Raw genomic sequence first — 15,846 nt, 5'->3', positions numbered from 1 at the left:
CAGTGTGGCCACGTGACTTGTTTGGGCCAATGAAATACCAAGTTGTCTTGACACATGTCACTCCTGGCCAGTGCTTTGATAGCCAGTCCCGAGTTGGCCTGTGTCCTTCCCCTGCCATGACAACCAGTGATGTACAGACAGGGAAGTCTCCAGCGTCTGCATCCTGAGTGAAGGTGTCTCTAATCAGAGCCCCAGACAGCATTAATGGACAGGCAGGGAAAGCAAGAGAAAAACCTTCTGATTTTTAAATTGGGCGCTGCTCCTCACTGCCCATACTGCCATTCTGACTAATGATATGTCACTGAGGCCTAGGACCCTTGCAATCTAAGCTCGCCAGATGATTTACAATCCCGTGAGTCCACGACAATTCCAGTGCTGCCCTCCTTGACTGACGTTTCCTCCTCCTTATACCCGCTCAGCAAAGCCCTTTCAGCCAGTGAGACCCAGCTTAGTTGCCACCTCCACTAGGAAGGCTTCCCAGCTTTGCACCCAAGGCAGCATCAGGTAGCTCCATTCCCAGGATGCCTAGAGCATGCCTCCCTGCGTCTGGTCACACTTCTTTCCTGAATTGTTGTTTGCTGGACGACAGGGCCACGGCTAGCCCTTGTAGAAAATCTGATCCCTCCAGGTGATCGCAGGTCCCTAGAGACATAGCTTAGCAAGGGGCATGGATTAGACTCAGGCCACCTCTATAGAGAGTGAGCATTTTGGGGACTTGGCTTAGAGCAGCTTCAGGAAGTGTTCACTGAAAGAAAGATGAGACGCCCTTCTCAGTCATCTCTGCACCTTCCATCCCCTCCTCTCCTCTCCCTCCTCTGCATCATTTCCTGGTTCCCCACACCCAGCACCAACGAGCAGCAGAGCAGAGAGGTCAAGACCATGGAATTTTCAGTCAGGCAGACCTGGGTTCAAATCTCAGCTTTGCCATTCCCTAGCCCTATGCCCTCAAGGGTATTTCTTAACTCTTTCCAGCCTCAGTTTCCTCATCTGTAAAGTGGGGACACTCAGCCCCATAGGGCTCCCATGAAAACACATGGAAAAATGCATTCAATGTCAATGTCTCCTCAAATGAGCCAGGGTCTGTGTCTGGGGGACCAGAGTGGCCAGGGAAAACCACACAGTGGTGACGACTTTCAAATACAAAGAAAGAGCCAGGCATGTAGAGAGCTGGGAGAAGAATATTCCAGACTTTTGGGGGGGCTTTGGGGGGAGCAGGTACAGGCAGGGAATAGCAGTTGCAGAGACCCAAGGTAACCAAGCTCAGTAAACTGCTCCTTTCTCACCTCATCTTCCTCCCACGCTTGGACACAGCAGGGACATCTAGGCCATAAGTCACCCTCATGACCTCTTCACATATTTGACTGTTTGGTTACCAGCAATGACTCATCACCCCGCTGCCCAGAGTACACCCTCTGGGGCCATATACAACCCAAGGCACGAAGATCAGGCCTCTCTCTGGGGCCAGACTTCCCTCTGGGCCTGGGGCCATGTCTGGAAGCTGGTTATCAGAGCCCCACCAAGTCCCCGGAGGCACCGTAGACATCATCACTAATGACTGGCCCTCCGGGCTGCCTGATCTCCTGGGTGAAACATCCAGCGCACAGATGGGACCCACAGGAAACCAAATGTTCTTGTTGAGTCTTCCCTGTGTGACCAGGAGGTCCCCAGAGGTGGTTGCTCTGTTGGCAAAGCCTGGTTATTTTATTCCTTCTCAAAAGGCGGCTATGGGGTTTCAACAGGGATCCCTGAGCCCGAGGCATGGCGTCTGGAACTGAACTTGCCATTAGTGGGGACCCAGGTAATGTCCAGCCATTCCCCTTGGGGCTGCCCCAGCCTGTCCTTTTTCTCCATCCAGACCATAAAGCAAAGTCCCCATGCTGCATGAGGGGCTTCAGCCCCAGCCAGGGCCTTCCGAGCTCCAAGGTCTCTCTTGAACATCAAAGAGGCAACAAGTTCCTTGAATCCAGGCTTGTCCGAGCCTCCTGATTCAGCCCAGTATCCCCTGAAGAACAAGTAAGACGTTGGGTCTCGGTTGCCAAAGGCTGAGTAAGAAATGCTCATTGCTCTAAATGCAGGCCAGTGCCACGCAGCCCTGTGCGGGTCAGCGTTACATGAGCCGTAGCACCGCCAAGCTGGACACGAGTCAGACGCTACCTGCAGGGCTGCCTCCTGCCTCCTGGTGCCACTGCAGCTGGGGCTGCCCCACTGTGCCTGGCACTGGCTTTCCTGTGGCTATGAGACCACAGGGCTGGTGAAACAGCCTGGCCAGACTTGAGGAGGAAGGGGAAAGGACGTCAGCTCTGGCCCACGGAAGCCGGCAGTCTTCTCTGACCTGTCCCTTCTCAGTGCTCTCCCAGCCTGTCCCAGAGGCCGGTCCCAGAACTTTGGCTGGTCTCAAATTGCCCTATTTTTGGCCCTATTTTTACCTTGCAACCTCATGGCTAGTTACACACCCCAGCCCTCCGTTTGCCCGTGTCTAGGATGAAGAGATTGGACTTGCTCCATACTGAGTGTCGATGACCACGGGGAGAGCAAGTGGCTGAGGCCACATCCAGTGGTCAGGGGTGCTCTGATCGCCTGGCGATGTCTGCCCTGGATCCGGGATGGGGGAGACCAGGTGCCATGTAACTGCCATCCACGAGCTGGGAGACCTTTGGGCCCTGCCCAGTGGAATGTTCTGCCATGCGATTCGGGGGGCTGAGATCAGGTAGTGAGAAGGCGGAGGCTACCATCTGAGAGGGTTGTGGATTCTTCCACAGAAACCCGAGCTAGGCACAGGGATTGCCCCTCCTAAAGGAGTGGGTACCGATAGAGGGACTCTGGGTACAAGACACTCCTGGGAGGCTCGATGAGTGAGAGAATATTTTAAACACTTTGAAGGAACTGCCCTTTTGTTGTCCAGCTTGAAATGATGCCAACAGTTACAGAGTCATCAAAAGGCCCCTGGAGGTGGCTGTCCCCTTCCCCGTGGCTCATGAACAGCGACTGTCTCTGGGTCACCTCCATATCCGGAGCAGGAAGGATGTGCCCTTCAGCACAGTGTACAGGGAGGCCCGAGCGGCACCAGGGCACTGGCAGGCACTGTTCCCTCCCCAGGCCTTCTTCCCCATCCCAGTCCCTCGTGGGTCCTGTACAGGCTGCCCTTCTCTGTTACATGGTTGTGCATCCTGCCCCCTTTGCCTTCAAAATATCCCATGGCTTCACCCCTTGGCTGCTGCTACCCAGGCCCTATCCCTTACCCTGCAGCAAAGAGGAAGCTGAGGGGGTGGGGGCAGCTGCCCAGTCTATTTTTCCTAAAAATTTCCTCATTCTTTCCACCTCCAGGCGCTGACATGGCTCCTCATCATCTCAAGCTGGACAGTCAAGCAGCCCTGAGGGGCGGCAGGGTCAGCTCCCAGGAGAGAAGCTGGAGAGACCAGTAGGCGAGGCTCCTGTGACTCAGGACCTGGGGACCTTCCCAGCTCTGCTTTGCTTGGGCCCCTCTCGGTATCGATAAGGACAGAAACTTCAAAATGCAAGTTTTTAAAACGTCTTATTACAAAGACATTTCAAACACAACAGGAGTTTTTTTTTTTTTAAGTAGTATCACAAATGCCTTATTTCATCATTTGGCATCAAAAATTGCAACATTTCTGTCTTAGTCAGCCCAGGTTGCCACAGACTGGAGGCTAGAAATCCAAAAGCAAGGTGCGAGCCAGTTAGGTTCCCGAGGGCCTACTTCTCGGCTGGCAGGCAGCTGTCTTCTCACCTTGTCTCCACATTGCAGGGGGGAGGGGGCAGGCGCCCCCATGACCTCATCTGACCTAATCACCTCCCAAGGCTCCTCTGGGAGTTAGGGCTTCAACATAGGAATTTACGGGTGGACACAACGCCATCCACGGCAACTACGCAAATCTCTGTTTTATCTAGATGCTCATTTAAAAGTTTTCACCCTTTATTTTTGCTGGAATATTTTAAAGCAGAGATGACACATGTATCATCTCTGCTTTAAATAGCATTGTGGAGGCACTATATATATAGCCTCCACCATGCTATTTTATCCCCCCAAAATGAACAACTTTAATATCGTCTAATACGTAGTCCGTATTCAAATTTCTTGGAGTCTCTCAAAAAATGCCTTCTAACAGTTTCCTCTTCAAATCGGGAATCAGGGCCTAGAAAACGTATGGCTCTGTTGCTTTGCTTGTTGCTTCTTAAGACTTCTCACAGATAACAGTCTCCCCCTCGTATGCCATTCATTTGTTTGAACAGTGAAAGCAGGTGGGGTTGTCTGACCTACAGAACGTCTCGAGTGCTGGGTTTGGATGATCGTCTTCTTGTTCCTTTACGTTGGGCAGCGATTTTCAGCTGATGTGCCTCAAAACATACAGTACCCGACTTTTTGTCAGGGGAATGACCTCTTTCCCCTTCGATTTCAAAGTAAAAAAAAAAATTATAGCAGCCGAAACAACAATAACCGTCCAGTGTGAATGAATGAAAATTATACCTTTTTTTTTTGTCAGATTGGCAAAGGGTATATTTTTTGGTGTGCCACAGAATTTTAGTAACTAGTGTATGTGTGCCGTGAGATGAAAAAGGTTGGAAATCGCTGATCGTGTATTTCCTGAAAAGGTGTCGTGGAATCTAGACTTGAGTTTGCGATTTTTCACTGGAGTACTTCCTAGGTCACCCCATAAATTTCTTACTGCATCACTTCACTTCCCGAGGCACGTAATTTCTAGTCGCCCCGCTTTTACAGATGCTGAGGTTCGTCTGTGGGTCCTGATGTGGCCAGCCTCCTCCGTTCGTCACGAACTTCCTTCAACCTTTCGTCTTTGGGTCTTAGCACCCACTGATGATCTTTGCCTAGACGCACTGTCTCCTTGGGGGTTGTACAACACTGATCCCTAATACTGCCATTCCTTTTCCATTTAATTGCTGGGATTCTTCAATTAAAAAAATAAATAAACAACTTCCCTCCATCCACTACGGGCAGCTGTGTGAAATACCCTTCCCCCAGACAAAACCAGCAGTAAACAGGAACCATTCCTTCCCTTGCTGTCCTGCTGACCACGGTAATAAACTGGCTCCCTGACAGCCTCCCATGGTGACATATTAGCTGCCCCACGTCAGATGAAACTCCTGGCTTTTTACATATTTAACTTGTTTCAGCTGATTTAATGTGGGGCTCAAATTGCCCTATTTTTGGCCAGTGGAAGCCCCTTCCTACCCATTCCTGAGCCTTTCGTCAGGCCCAAGTCACCCGGCCCTGCAACGTGCCCCAGGCTCATCTTGCACATCTGTTGGCCCAGCCTGGAATGCGCCGTCTCTTCAAAAATCTCTGCACCCTTTGGTGGAAAATGAGGCCACGCACCAGCCCTCGGGCTATTCACTGTTATCAGGTTCTCATTGTTTCTACGCTTTTCCATGTGCAGAACCAGAAAATACATATTTTTAGAACAAAAATAAGTACAAACTTATATTTCTACTTCAAGTTTTAAGATTTCAGGGTTTTACTTAACCCTTCTTGTTTTATGCTTCCATCTCTTTTCCACCAAAAATCTTGTTTCTTAACAACACGAGCATAATTACTTATGTGCTTTAACCCAGAGCGTATACTTAGTAGTTTCAAAGTGAGAGGATCACCAACAGCAAGGTTGTGGGGCGCAGTTTCAGATTTCTTGGGGTTTTTTTCTCTACTTTTCTTTCTTTCTTTCTTTTTTTTTTTTTTGTCCATATAAAGTATCTGCCTGTGAAGGCAGAGCCAAAAATTCTTCACTTTAAAGCCCCCTGAAGTAATGTTTTGCTCTGTATGATACAATGAAGCCCATTGGTTTCAGTTTGTTCTCAGTTTCGAGGGCTGTGATCTTCACACACTTATTTATATTTTGATTCTGTAGCACATCTACCTGACTGCAACGTTCAACAGAAAACAAGAAAAATCTCACTGCCATGTCTGCTCTTCACCCTCAATTACAGTTTTTATTAGTGTTCGGGTTTATTCTTCTACTGTTTCTTATTGAAAATATATATTTTTTCTCATCTATGTGTACATAAAAGCAGCAAATAGTAAACACTGTCTGTCCCCTTTTTAAACCGAATCAACAGGCCCCAGAGATCTCGCCCATTCATCGCTCTTTCCCTCTGCATCGCCCCCAGGTGGGCGAATGCACTGGCACCCCTGCCGATGGCCACAGCTGACATGCTTCTCATCTCCTGCTTTGGGAAAGGACAACACAGCTCACAGCTTGTGCCTACGTCTTTTTTATTTCTTGCCAGTGTATCTTTGGGACAGATCCCTAGAAGAATGGTTGAGTTAAAGGCCATATGGGTGTGTCATTTGCTACATACGGTCAAATCCCCTCGCTAGGGGTTGAACCACCCAAACCAAATTTTAACAGTGTTCAGGAAGGAGGGGTGAGATGCACAGCCCCCACTCCATCTACCACCTCAGCTGGGGGACTAGGCTGGACTCTGCGCAAGGGACAGACCTGGACAGACCTGGACAGGCCCGACATGGGCACACCGAGGCCCTGGGAGTCCTGGGAAGAACCATAATTCCATTCTCTTTACTTTGGCTGGAATGAGACCAGTTTCATGGGTATCCCTGTTCACCTCAGGCTGAGCAGAAGCTCTGATGGTCGATTTTTATCTTCTTTGATTAGTAAGACACTTAATAATTGATCATTTCTTGGCAGACAAAATGTTTCTAAGGCGTGGATCCAATGGGGGGATTACATTAGGGGTTCAGCAAGCGGAAGTTTTTAAGTCTGTTGGTGTATCTGACACTGGGGTTCTTTTTATGACCAATAGAAGGAAAATTAACATGGTTACGATGCTTCCAGTCTGTTAGGCGCTCAACCAACATGAATTGAATACGCCCCACCCAGTCCCCTCTACTCCCACCTCCAGGCAAGAAATAAAACCCACACAGCATACAAGCTGAATCCAGCCCACAGTTGCTTGAAGTTTGGCTCACATTACAATTTTGAAAAAAAATTAATTAGTTGCTAACCTTTACATATCGAGGGAGTTCACATAAATATCCAGACTTCAGACATCTCTTGAAAATTTGGCCCACCGGTCTGCTTTCTAGCACGGCAACCGCTAGTCCGAGCTGAGTAGGGGCTGCCCCTCTGTGGTGGGCCTGGGCCGCCCAGTGCCCAGGGAGCCCTTCCGGCCCCTGCATCCCTTTCCCTTGCCTCCTGGGCCTTGAGTTCATGAGTCCTGCCCTAGACCGCAAGCTCCCCAAAGGCAAGGGCCCAAGTCTTACTGGACTTCCCAGCACCTAGCCCAGACCCCAGCCTGTCGTGGGTCCTCGGTCAATGTTTTTGGGTGAATAAAATATGTTTTGGACACATGCATCACATTCCTTCCAATATTAAAATCGTACCGGTGTCATACTGCTCTAGCCTAGGTGTTTGCAGCAGAGTGGCCCCACAAGGACCCCTGATCTGTGCCGTCTCTCCCATTACCGAAAGCCCCCACTCATATGTCAGTGGGCCGCTCCGTCTTCACTCGGCCATTCGACATCTACTCCCCCTGGCAACCTCCTCTCGGAGTGCAGACGGCGGGGCGGGGTGCACAGGATCTCTACGAAGACAGCACGAGACCAGGAAAGTCAAGCATGGCAGCTAGCATTTCTTTTAATGACATGATTAGCTGTGTTTTATCTCCAAGATAGCAAGCATCTCTCCACTCTTTGTCAGATCATGTGGTTTGGGATTTTTTTTTTTTTCCCCCCCGGCCAAGCCTCAAGGAAGAGATTACAACAGAGATCTCTGTATTCTGAAAAATTTCTAAGTCCTTTCCTTAGGAGCACTGATGGGAGTAAAGATCTTATCAGGAGGTTGGTGTTTCTTATCGGGGCATCAACAGCCCTCCGAGGGGGCAATGAGGCCAGGTGAGAGGGAATATAACCGGCCACGCTCACCCATCGCTGCACGCTCAACGCTCCCGCTCCCTCTTCCCCGAGTGTGTGCATCCAAGAAGGAAGCATGAAGTGGATTGGGATCCTCAGCCTGGTGGCCCTCTCAGAGTGCTTGGTCACGTAAGTACAGGGACTGCAGGTAGCACCAGCTGTCTTCTGGGCTCTTCCTCGTTGTCCTCTTATTCTTCCACCACCCAGGGGTAGAGAAGAGAATGCCGTCATTCCCCGTGTTGAAGTCTAAGTCTCTGTTTATTGATGAGTAGCTTGTCGTGTGCACCATGGGGCCCAGGGGTCTTGGGACAAGCCTGTGGGGTTCCACATCTTCAGGTTGCACGTGGGCTATGTGAACGGTGCTCCCCAGAATTGTTCAGGGCACAACCTGCACGGCTGGAAGTGTGGTGCCACCTAGGGACAGCTTTTCTCTCCACTTTGCTTCTAGGTCTTCTCCCTGCTCTCTCTCGGTTTCCAGGTGCATGTGCCTCCGTGTCTTCATCCTTGTATTTCTCCCTTCCCTCTCTCCATCTCTTTGGATGTCTCTGTACATGCAAAACTCTCTGCAAGTTATTTTTATATTTTGCTTCTTGTTGCTCTGACTTTTCCTAACGTATTCCCCATCTGCCTGCCTCCTCTCTCAGCCTTCTCCTCTGCCTGAACCCTAGAGAAAGATCAGGAGGGATACTCCGAGATCCGGTTTTGCTTTCCAGGCAGTGTGACCAGTGCCAAGTCACAAACTCCCTGCAATTCAGACGTCTCCCCTGTAAAAGAGGATATGAAACCTAGTACCATTGTCTTTTCATGCTGGGTGACCTGTCGTCATAAGATGACATCCATAAACATACTTGGAAAATACAGAGTGTGATTACAGTGCAAGCTGTGGCGGTTACGTTGAAATGCGGGTCAGTGAGTTGTTGTCTCATTTGTATTTGTTTCCCTTTCCCAATGGAAGAATCCCTCTGACGAAGATCAAGTCCATGCGAGACAGTCTCAGGGAAAAAGACCTGCTGAAAGATTACCTGGAGGAGCATCCTTACAGCCAGGCCTACAGGTTTATTCAGAAACAACCGGGAGTGACTTACGAATCCATGAGGAACTACCTGGATGTGAGTGTGGTGGGGGTAGCACTCCACAGCCCCCCCCTAGAGTTCTGGGCAAGCACTAGCGTTCATCTGGAGTTGGGAGCCAGGATGCTGGGGCTGGGGCTGGGGAACAGGGGTCCCATCCCCAGAGGAGAAGTCACTCCCACCTCCAGCTCTTGGTCTGTGGGGACCGAGTCCAGCTATGACCAGATGGCAAGTAAACGTCCATTTCAGTGCCAGGGATATGTCATTGAGCACCTGTAAACCCCAGCATTGTTTTGACAGATTCCGTTCCTGCATTATAGTTGAACCACTGCATTATAGTTGAAGGGTGAGCCATGTCTGATCAAACAACAAAGCCAACAGTGAATTATGTTTGATACCCTGGGCAGAGGATGTTTGGCCTCCGCAGCCCCAAGAATGGCACCATGAAAAAGTTAGTGAGCCCCTATGATATGTGAGGTTATAAAACCACTAACATTATGGTTATTGTTATAGATAACAAAGGGTCTCATCTCTTCTACAAGAAGAGACAAAGAGAAAATAAATCAAATAAAAGGGACACCTGCACGATATGGACATTACATGCTTAGAGCTTGGAGAAAGTTTCCTGGGGTAGCCTAGGAAGGCTTCCCGGAGGAGGAAGCACCCCAGCTGGGCCATGAAGGGTTTAGAGAGCTGCAGGGGAGACTGGAGAAGTTTTCAAGTGAAGGCACTGGCTGGAGCCATGGCTGTGAGCTGGGGTGGTTGGAAAGTGATCTCAGGAGACACCGGGCACCCTAACCGAGGCGGGTACCCTGGGGACCAGGGGTGGCCAGGGCAGCCAGGCTTGGCCTAACCACCCCTCCCTGGCCCTGGCAGCTGTATTACGTTGGCACCATCAGTATTGGAACACCCCCTCAGGAGTTCAAGGTCATCTTCGACACGGGCTCCGCTGACCTGTGGGTGCCCTCCATCTACTGCTTCAGCCGCGCCTGTGGTGAGTGCCCCGAGCCCTGTCTCAGCACCGCACCCCACCCCCCGGCTTCGGCTGGCTGACGGACACACGCTCTCTGTGTCTGCAGTTAGACACACAGTCTTCAACCCGAAGAGGTCCTCCACTTTCCAGCGTACGAACCAGTCCTTTGCCCTCCACTACGGCACTGGGAGTATGACGGGATTTCTCGGCTACGACACAGTCAAGGTGAGGTAGAAACCAGAGGTGGAGGCAGGACTGGCCCTGGGAGCGACCTCTGCCTGCAGGACCAGAGGCAGGGTCAGCTGGAAGCTCCGTCTTTCCCAGAGTCTCCCTGCAGCTGGTCCCCTGCCTTGTGGGGCTGTGTCCCTCGGGGAGATAGTGCTCCTGCTGACAACTCTCCGAATGGCTAACCCAGAGAGTGGGTCATAGTGCTGGAGGGGCTTGGAGGCGTGGACCTGTAGCCCTTTCTCCCACGGAGGGCTCAAGACTGATTTTGCGGAGAGCCGGGCGAGGTGAGGAAAAGCCCATCTGCATAGTCTCAGTTTGTGCCGGCACTGTGCTGGGCACTTGCATTGCAATAACATTTAATCCCCCCCAACCCCACGTGGCGAGCACTGCTGAGTCCGTGACACAGACAAGGGGACTGAGGTACAGAGAGAGTGAGCACCTTGCCCAAGGCCCCAGACCGCGTAAGCGGCAGAGCTGGGATGCGAGTCGGGATTCATGCAGGTGTGGGGTGTTTTCTGGGAGAGGGTGGAGCTGATCTGAGGTCTCTGGGGGCTGCGGAGGGCTCCAGACGCCAGCCCAGGGGACACAGGGGGCCGTAGATGCCAGAGGGCCCTGATAGAAAACGTTCCTACTTGGGGGGCCTTTGAGAATCTAATAAAAACTGTGGACTGCCTCCCCAAAGTGCCTGAGTACACACACACACACACACACAAGCAGACTTTTCACTGGAGCTCTGGGGGCTGTGTGGTATGGCTGGCTTCTCTCCCCCGGGGATATAGAATCCACAGTGAATCGCAATGCGTACCCCCCACTTCTGCCATCAGACCATGGCAGTGCCAGAGAGAAGACGATCTGCTTTCTGCTCATTTCAGGAACCCCACGGTCCCACTCTGAGCCTCAGTTACTCAGCTGTAAAAGAAGGGGGGCGAGTAGAGCATGTTTTATTAACGAGGATGATGTTAGTAGGAGGAGCAGGTGCTGGCGGCTGAACTCACCAGCAATGCACAGTGCATTCCTGCTCTGGCTTCTCATAACCATCTGAGGGCAACACAAAGCACAGCCGTGCCTCAGTTTACCCCTGGGGTGCCTCTCCGCCGGCCTCCACCCCGGCCCAGCCCCAGCCCTGCTTCCCAACAGTCACACAAGATCGCCCCCATCTCTGGCAGATTGGGAGCCTTGTCGACCAATCCCAGGCGTTTGGCCTGAGCAGGACAGAGGTCAGCAAGATCTTGGAATATGGGGCTTTTGATGGCATCCTGGGCCTGAGCTACCCCAACATGGCGCTCCCTGGTACCACTCCCGTCTTCGACAACTTGTGGACCCAAGGCGTCATTTCTCAGAAAGTTTTTGCCTTCTACTTGAGCAGGTAAGTCTGGGCTGGACAAGCCCTCCCTCCAGATCAGCTGTAAGATGCTTTCTGTTGCATGAAAAATTATAGATGACCTCATCCACAAGTTTCCTGAGAGAGAGTCGAGCCCAGGGGTCAGCGAATAGTGGCCTGGGGACACATCTGGCCCACCAGCTGTGTTCTATAAATGAAGTTTTATCGGAACACAGCCCTGCTCATCCAGTTACATCTGTCCAGGGCTACTCTGTTCTACAGTGGCAGCACCGTGCAGCCGGGTTAGAGGTCATGCAGCCGGCAAAGCCTGGAATAACGATGATTGGCATTGTCGAAAGTGTGTTGACCCCTGCAGTTCAATTCCCTTCTTTGCTAGATTGGGAAACCGAGGCTCAGAGAGGAGCTCTGCGCACAATTGCCCAGGCGTACGCTGGTAGGGGCAGAGCTCGAACTCAGGCCACAGGACTGCCCCCAGTGATGGGTGATGAAGCCACCAGCAGGTCTTCAGGCACTGGGCTCAGTAGCAGGAAAAGCTTATGTCCCTGACTGGTTGAGGGCCTGGATGGGGTGTGGAGAGAGAAGCAGAGGCCACAGGAGGGGGCTCTTGACAGACTGTGTCTTCCCACCAAAGGCAGAGGTTGTCCCCCTAGGTCCCAGGAGGAAGCAGAGGGTAGGGTTGAGGCTGTGGGCTCTGTGGGGACCTGAGTTCCAGGCTCTAAGGCATGACCTGAAGCAAAGTGTTTAATCTCTCTAAGCCTCTGGGACACGTGTATCCAATCAAAGGAGATGACTCATTTAACAAGTATTTACTAAGCACCTGCTATGTGCTGTACTGCTCGGTGCACACAAGGAAGACAGACGGGAGGGAAAAAGGGCAGACAGAAGTAAGTAAATAAATAAAAAGAAGAGATAACTCCAGAGAGTAATGGGTTCTGGGAAAGCAACAAACAAGGTAATAGGATGGACAGCGGTGAGAGGATGATTTAAATGGCCAGTGGCAATGACCTCTTCGAACTGAGAGCTTGCAATGGGAGAGGGACAAAGGCCCCAAGGTGCAGCAGAGGACCAGCAAGGGGCCCGTGTGGCTGGAGCACTGGAAGGAAGAAGGCAGAGGGGGAGGGCAGGAAGACTGGGGGAGGCAAGGAAGGGGGTGGGGGGGTGGAGGCCTCTGGCAGGAGGTTAGGCAGTGAAAAGACACGATCCAATCTCCGTTTTTAAAAGCTCACCCTGGGCTCATGCTGGAGCTTGATCGACCAGAGAGGAGGCAGAAAGGCCAGGGACGAGGCTGCACAGCCTCTTTAGAAGAGGGAGGACAACAGCATGGTCCAGAGAGGTGGAGGGAAGAGGAAGAGCAGCGGAAGAGTCAGGGCATAGGTAGAAGGGAGAGGCAAGGGGGTTTGCTGATAGATTCAATGCAGCAAACGGGAGAGCAGTTTGGCCGAGGTGTTGTCTCCCTCACTAACATTTTGCCATGAGCCCAGGACCAGCTACAGAATTTGCAGGAGCCAGTGCAAAATGAAAATGTGGGGCTTCTTGTTCAAAAAGCATTAGGAATTTCAAGACAGGGACAGCAGAGGCATGGGCCTTATAGATGGCACATGTCAGAGGCCTGTAAAGCCAGCCCCATGGGAGCCTGAACACATGGCCCATGGCTTCCCTGTGGCCTCCACTGTTCAGAAAACAAGACAGGCTAGCCCCCTGTGGCCCAGCATCCACCAGCAGCCTCTCTGAGTGCTCCAGTGGCTGGAGGGGCCCTGGCTGTTTTCAGAAAGGTGGGTGGTCAAAGCCCAGCCAGACTGTCCATGTTTGCGCCTCAGCTTCACCGCTCACTGGCCCTGTGACTGACCTTGGGCGAGTACTCAACACCACTGCGCCTCAACTTCCCCATTGGCCCAGGGGAGACCACAGCCGTGCCTGCTCTGCAGGGCTGTGTGACGTGAGGATAAGCAATCACAGCTAAGAGCAACCTTGGGCCTGGTGCGTCACTGAGCTTGAGAAAAGCTACCCACTCTCCTCCCCTCACAACGAGTCCTCTCTCTGCCTCCCCCCCGCCCCCAGCAAGGAGAAGAAGGGCAGCGTGGTGATGTTCGGCGGGGTGAACAGCTCCTACTACGAGGGAGAGCTCAAGTGGGTGCCCGTGAGCAAACAGGGCTTCTGGCAGATAACTGTGGACAGGTAAGCGCCCCCGCTCTGCAGGCCCGTGCACACAGGCGCAGGTGCACACGGACGCACGTGGACATGAGCAGACACAAAGACACACATTAGTAGGGGGAGGGCACACAGTGACTCTGGAGCCTGCCTTGTCCCCTGTCTCCCAGCATCTCCATGGACGGGAGGGTCATTGCTTGCGAAGGCGGCTGCGAGGCCATCGTGGATACCGGGACCTCATTGCTGACTGGCCCAAATTACGATATCTTCGACATCCTGAAGACCATCAACGCCCAGATGACCAGCACTGGCGAGGTGAAGCATCCTGCCACAGGGTCACTCCTGGGCTCTCCACGCAGAAAAGGGTCAGCTGGGCCACCCGTCTCCCTCCCCCTTTCTCTAACAGTACGTGGTCAATTGTGATGCCATCAACACCCTGCCTGACATCATCTTCACCATCAATGGCTTCAGGTACCCGGTGCCAGCCAGGGCCTACATCCGGAAGGTGAGGGGCCAGCCCCCGGGGGGCTGGTTCTCAAGTCTGAGATGGGTGGGACCCATTGGGCTGCAGCTGGAAGAGGACCCCTGTAGTCCAAGCCATGCCATTGCAGATGCCGCTGAGCACCCCTGGCTGGGAGGGCCCTTCCCACAAAACAAAACTCTTAACAGCCAAGGGCAGGCCAGGGCGTTCCCTCATTGTCAGATAAATATGGAGTGGCCACCCCATGCTGGCGCAGTGCTAGGCTCAAGGAGACTGGACACGAATGGCCTCTGCCCTCTTAGAGCTTCAGTTCAACACGCAGATGGATGAACATGGGTAGTCAGCCACAGCAATCCTGGAAATGGGCAAAGGAGTAGGGACCAGTGAGGTTGGCCAGGGACAGTCCCAGTGTGCTGTCCATAATTTTTACCTGTATCCCCTTCCCATCTCCAAAGTGCCCTGATTCCCAGGATAGATCATATGGTCACCCTGGCCCTAGGTGGCAACCTCCCTTGAGAAGAAGCCTCAGTCCCCCTCTGTGAAACGGGGCACCGACTCCTCCCTTGGTGGGGGTGGTTGGACGCCGATGTGAATAAAGGATGCAGAGCGGCCACAGTACCCGGCACATAGTTGAGGTTCGGGAACGTCAGTTCCCTGTGGGTGTTCAGAGGAGGTGTGAATGGACTCAGAGAAAGCCTTGAGGAAGAGAGGAATTTAATAACTCTAAGCCCCTAGACTCACGGGGGCACAAGGAAGTCTGCCCAGGTCAAAGCAGGTCTACACCAGGTCCCATGCAAATGGCACCCCAGCGAGCTGAGCAAAGGGGCGCCGGGCAGGTCCGGTGTGACGCGGGCTGAAGACACAGGGAACTCCCGGGAAGTCACCCCACCCAGCTCAGAGAGGCCAAGGCGGGTGGGTGTGGGTCCAGGAAGGCTGCTCAGAGCTCAGTCTTCAAGAATGAGTCAGGAGGCAGGGGGAAGGAAAAGTGTGCTCTGCAGAGGAAACAGCGGGAGCAGGTTCAGTTCCTGGGCGAGTGCCCCACTTCTGCCACTGCAGAAAGAGCCACGAGGCTCCTTGGAAAGCCAGGAAACGAGGCTGAGAAGCTGCCAGCTCTAGATCCCGAAGGGGGTGGCAGGTAAGGGCTCAGGCTGTGTTTTCTCCCCCTGCAGGGTCTCTTTGACACCTGTTACAGCAACTTTGACGACACCTTAAGCCACTCCACTCTCTGGATCCTGGGGGACGTCTTCCTGAGGCTGTATTTCACCGTTTTCGATCGGGAAAACGACAGGATTGGCTTGGCCCCTGCGGTGGTGGTGTGAATGCCGGCACTGCTCCAGGAAGTGGCCCCGCCCACCCCAACACACTCACACACACACTCGAGGTGTTCCCGCCTGGGGGAACCCGCTACAACCATGTCTGCTGCTCTGCAAAGCCCTCTTCTCAGTGGAAAATAAAGGATCTCATTCCCAAGGGTGCAGATATGAATGGTGCCTCTCTCTGGGTGTGGGAAGTGCTTCAGAATCAGGCAGGACTCTAGAACCTAGCCTAGACCACACATGAGGAGCCTAACTCCAGCTGGCTTAATCGAGAAAGCATACTTATTAGAAGGAGACAGAGGATTCAGGATGTAGAAACCAGAGCAGGTCCAAAAATCTTGGCAACTGGACCCAAGAAATCAAAACCCATCAGCACACTCTTTCTCTC

General features: G+C 52.5%; 1 protein-coding gene across 1 annotated transcript; it reads left to right on the top strand.

Annotated features, from left to right (window-relative positions):
• The first annotated feature begins 7,976 nt into the window (after positions 1 to 7,976).
• LOC112317361 (pregnancy-associated glycoprotein-like) lies at positions 7,977 to 15,461 on the top strand. The gene is made up of 9 exons (XM_024574479.2): positions 7,977 to 8,029; positions 8,856 to 9,009; positions 9,847 to 9,964; positions 10,050 to 10,168; positions 11,338 to 11,537; positions 13,572 to 13,688; positions 13,832 to 13,976; positions 14,068 to 14,166; positions 15,312 to 15,461. The coding sequence occupies exons 1-9, from the start codon at positions 7,977 to 7,979 to the stop codon at positions 15,459 to 15,461; spliced, it is 1,155 nt and encodes a 384-aa protein (XP_024430247.1).
• Positions 15,462 to 15,846: the final 385 nt, after the last annotated feature.

Source organism: Desmodus rotundus, chromosome 5 (assembly GCF_022682495.2).
Source record: "Desmodus rotundus isolate HL8 chromosome 5, HLdesRot8A.1, whole genome shotgun sequence".
Classification (NCBI taxonomy): domain Eukaryota; kingdom Metazoa; phylum Chordata; class Mammalia; order Chiroptera; family Phyllostomidae; genus Desmodus; species Desmodus rotundus.
Note: the sequence above shows the minus strand (reverse complement) of the source record. Positions and strands in the feature narration are given on the sequence as shown.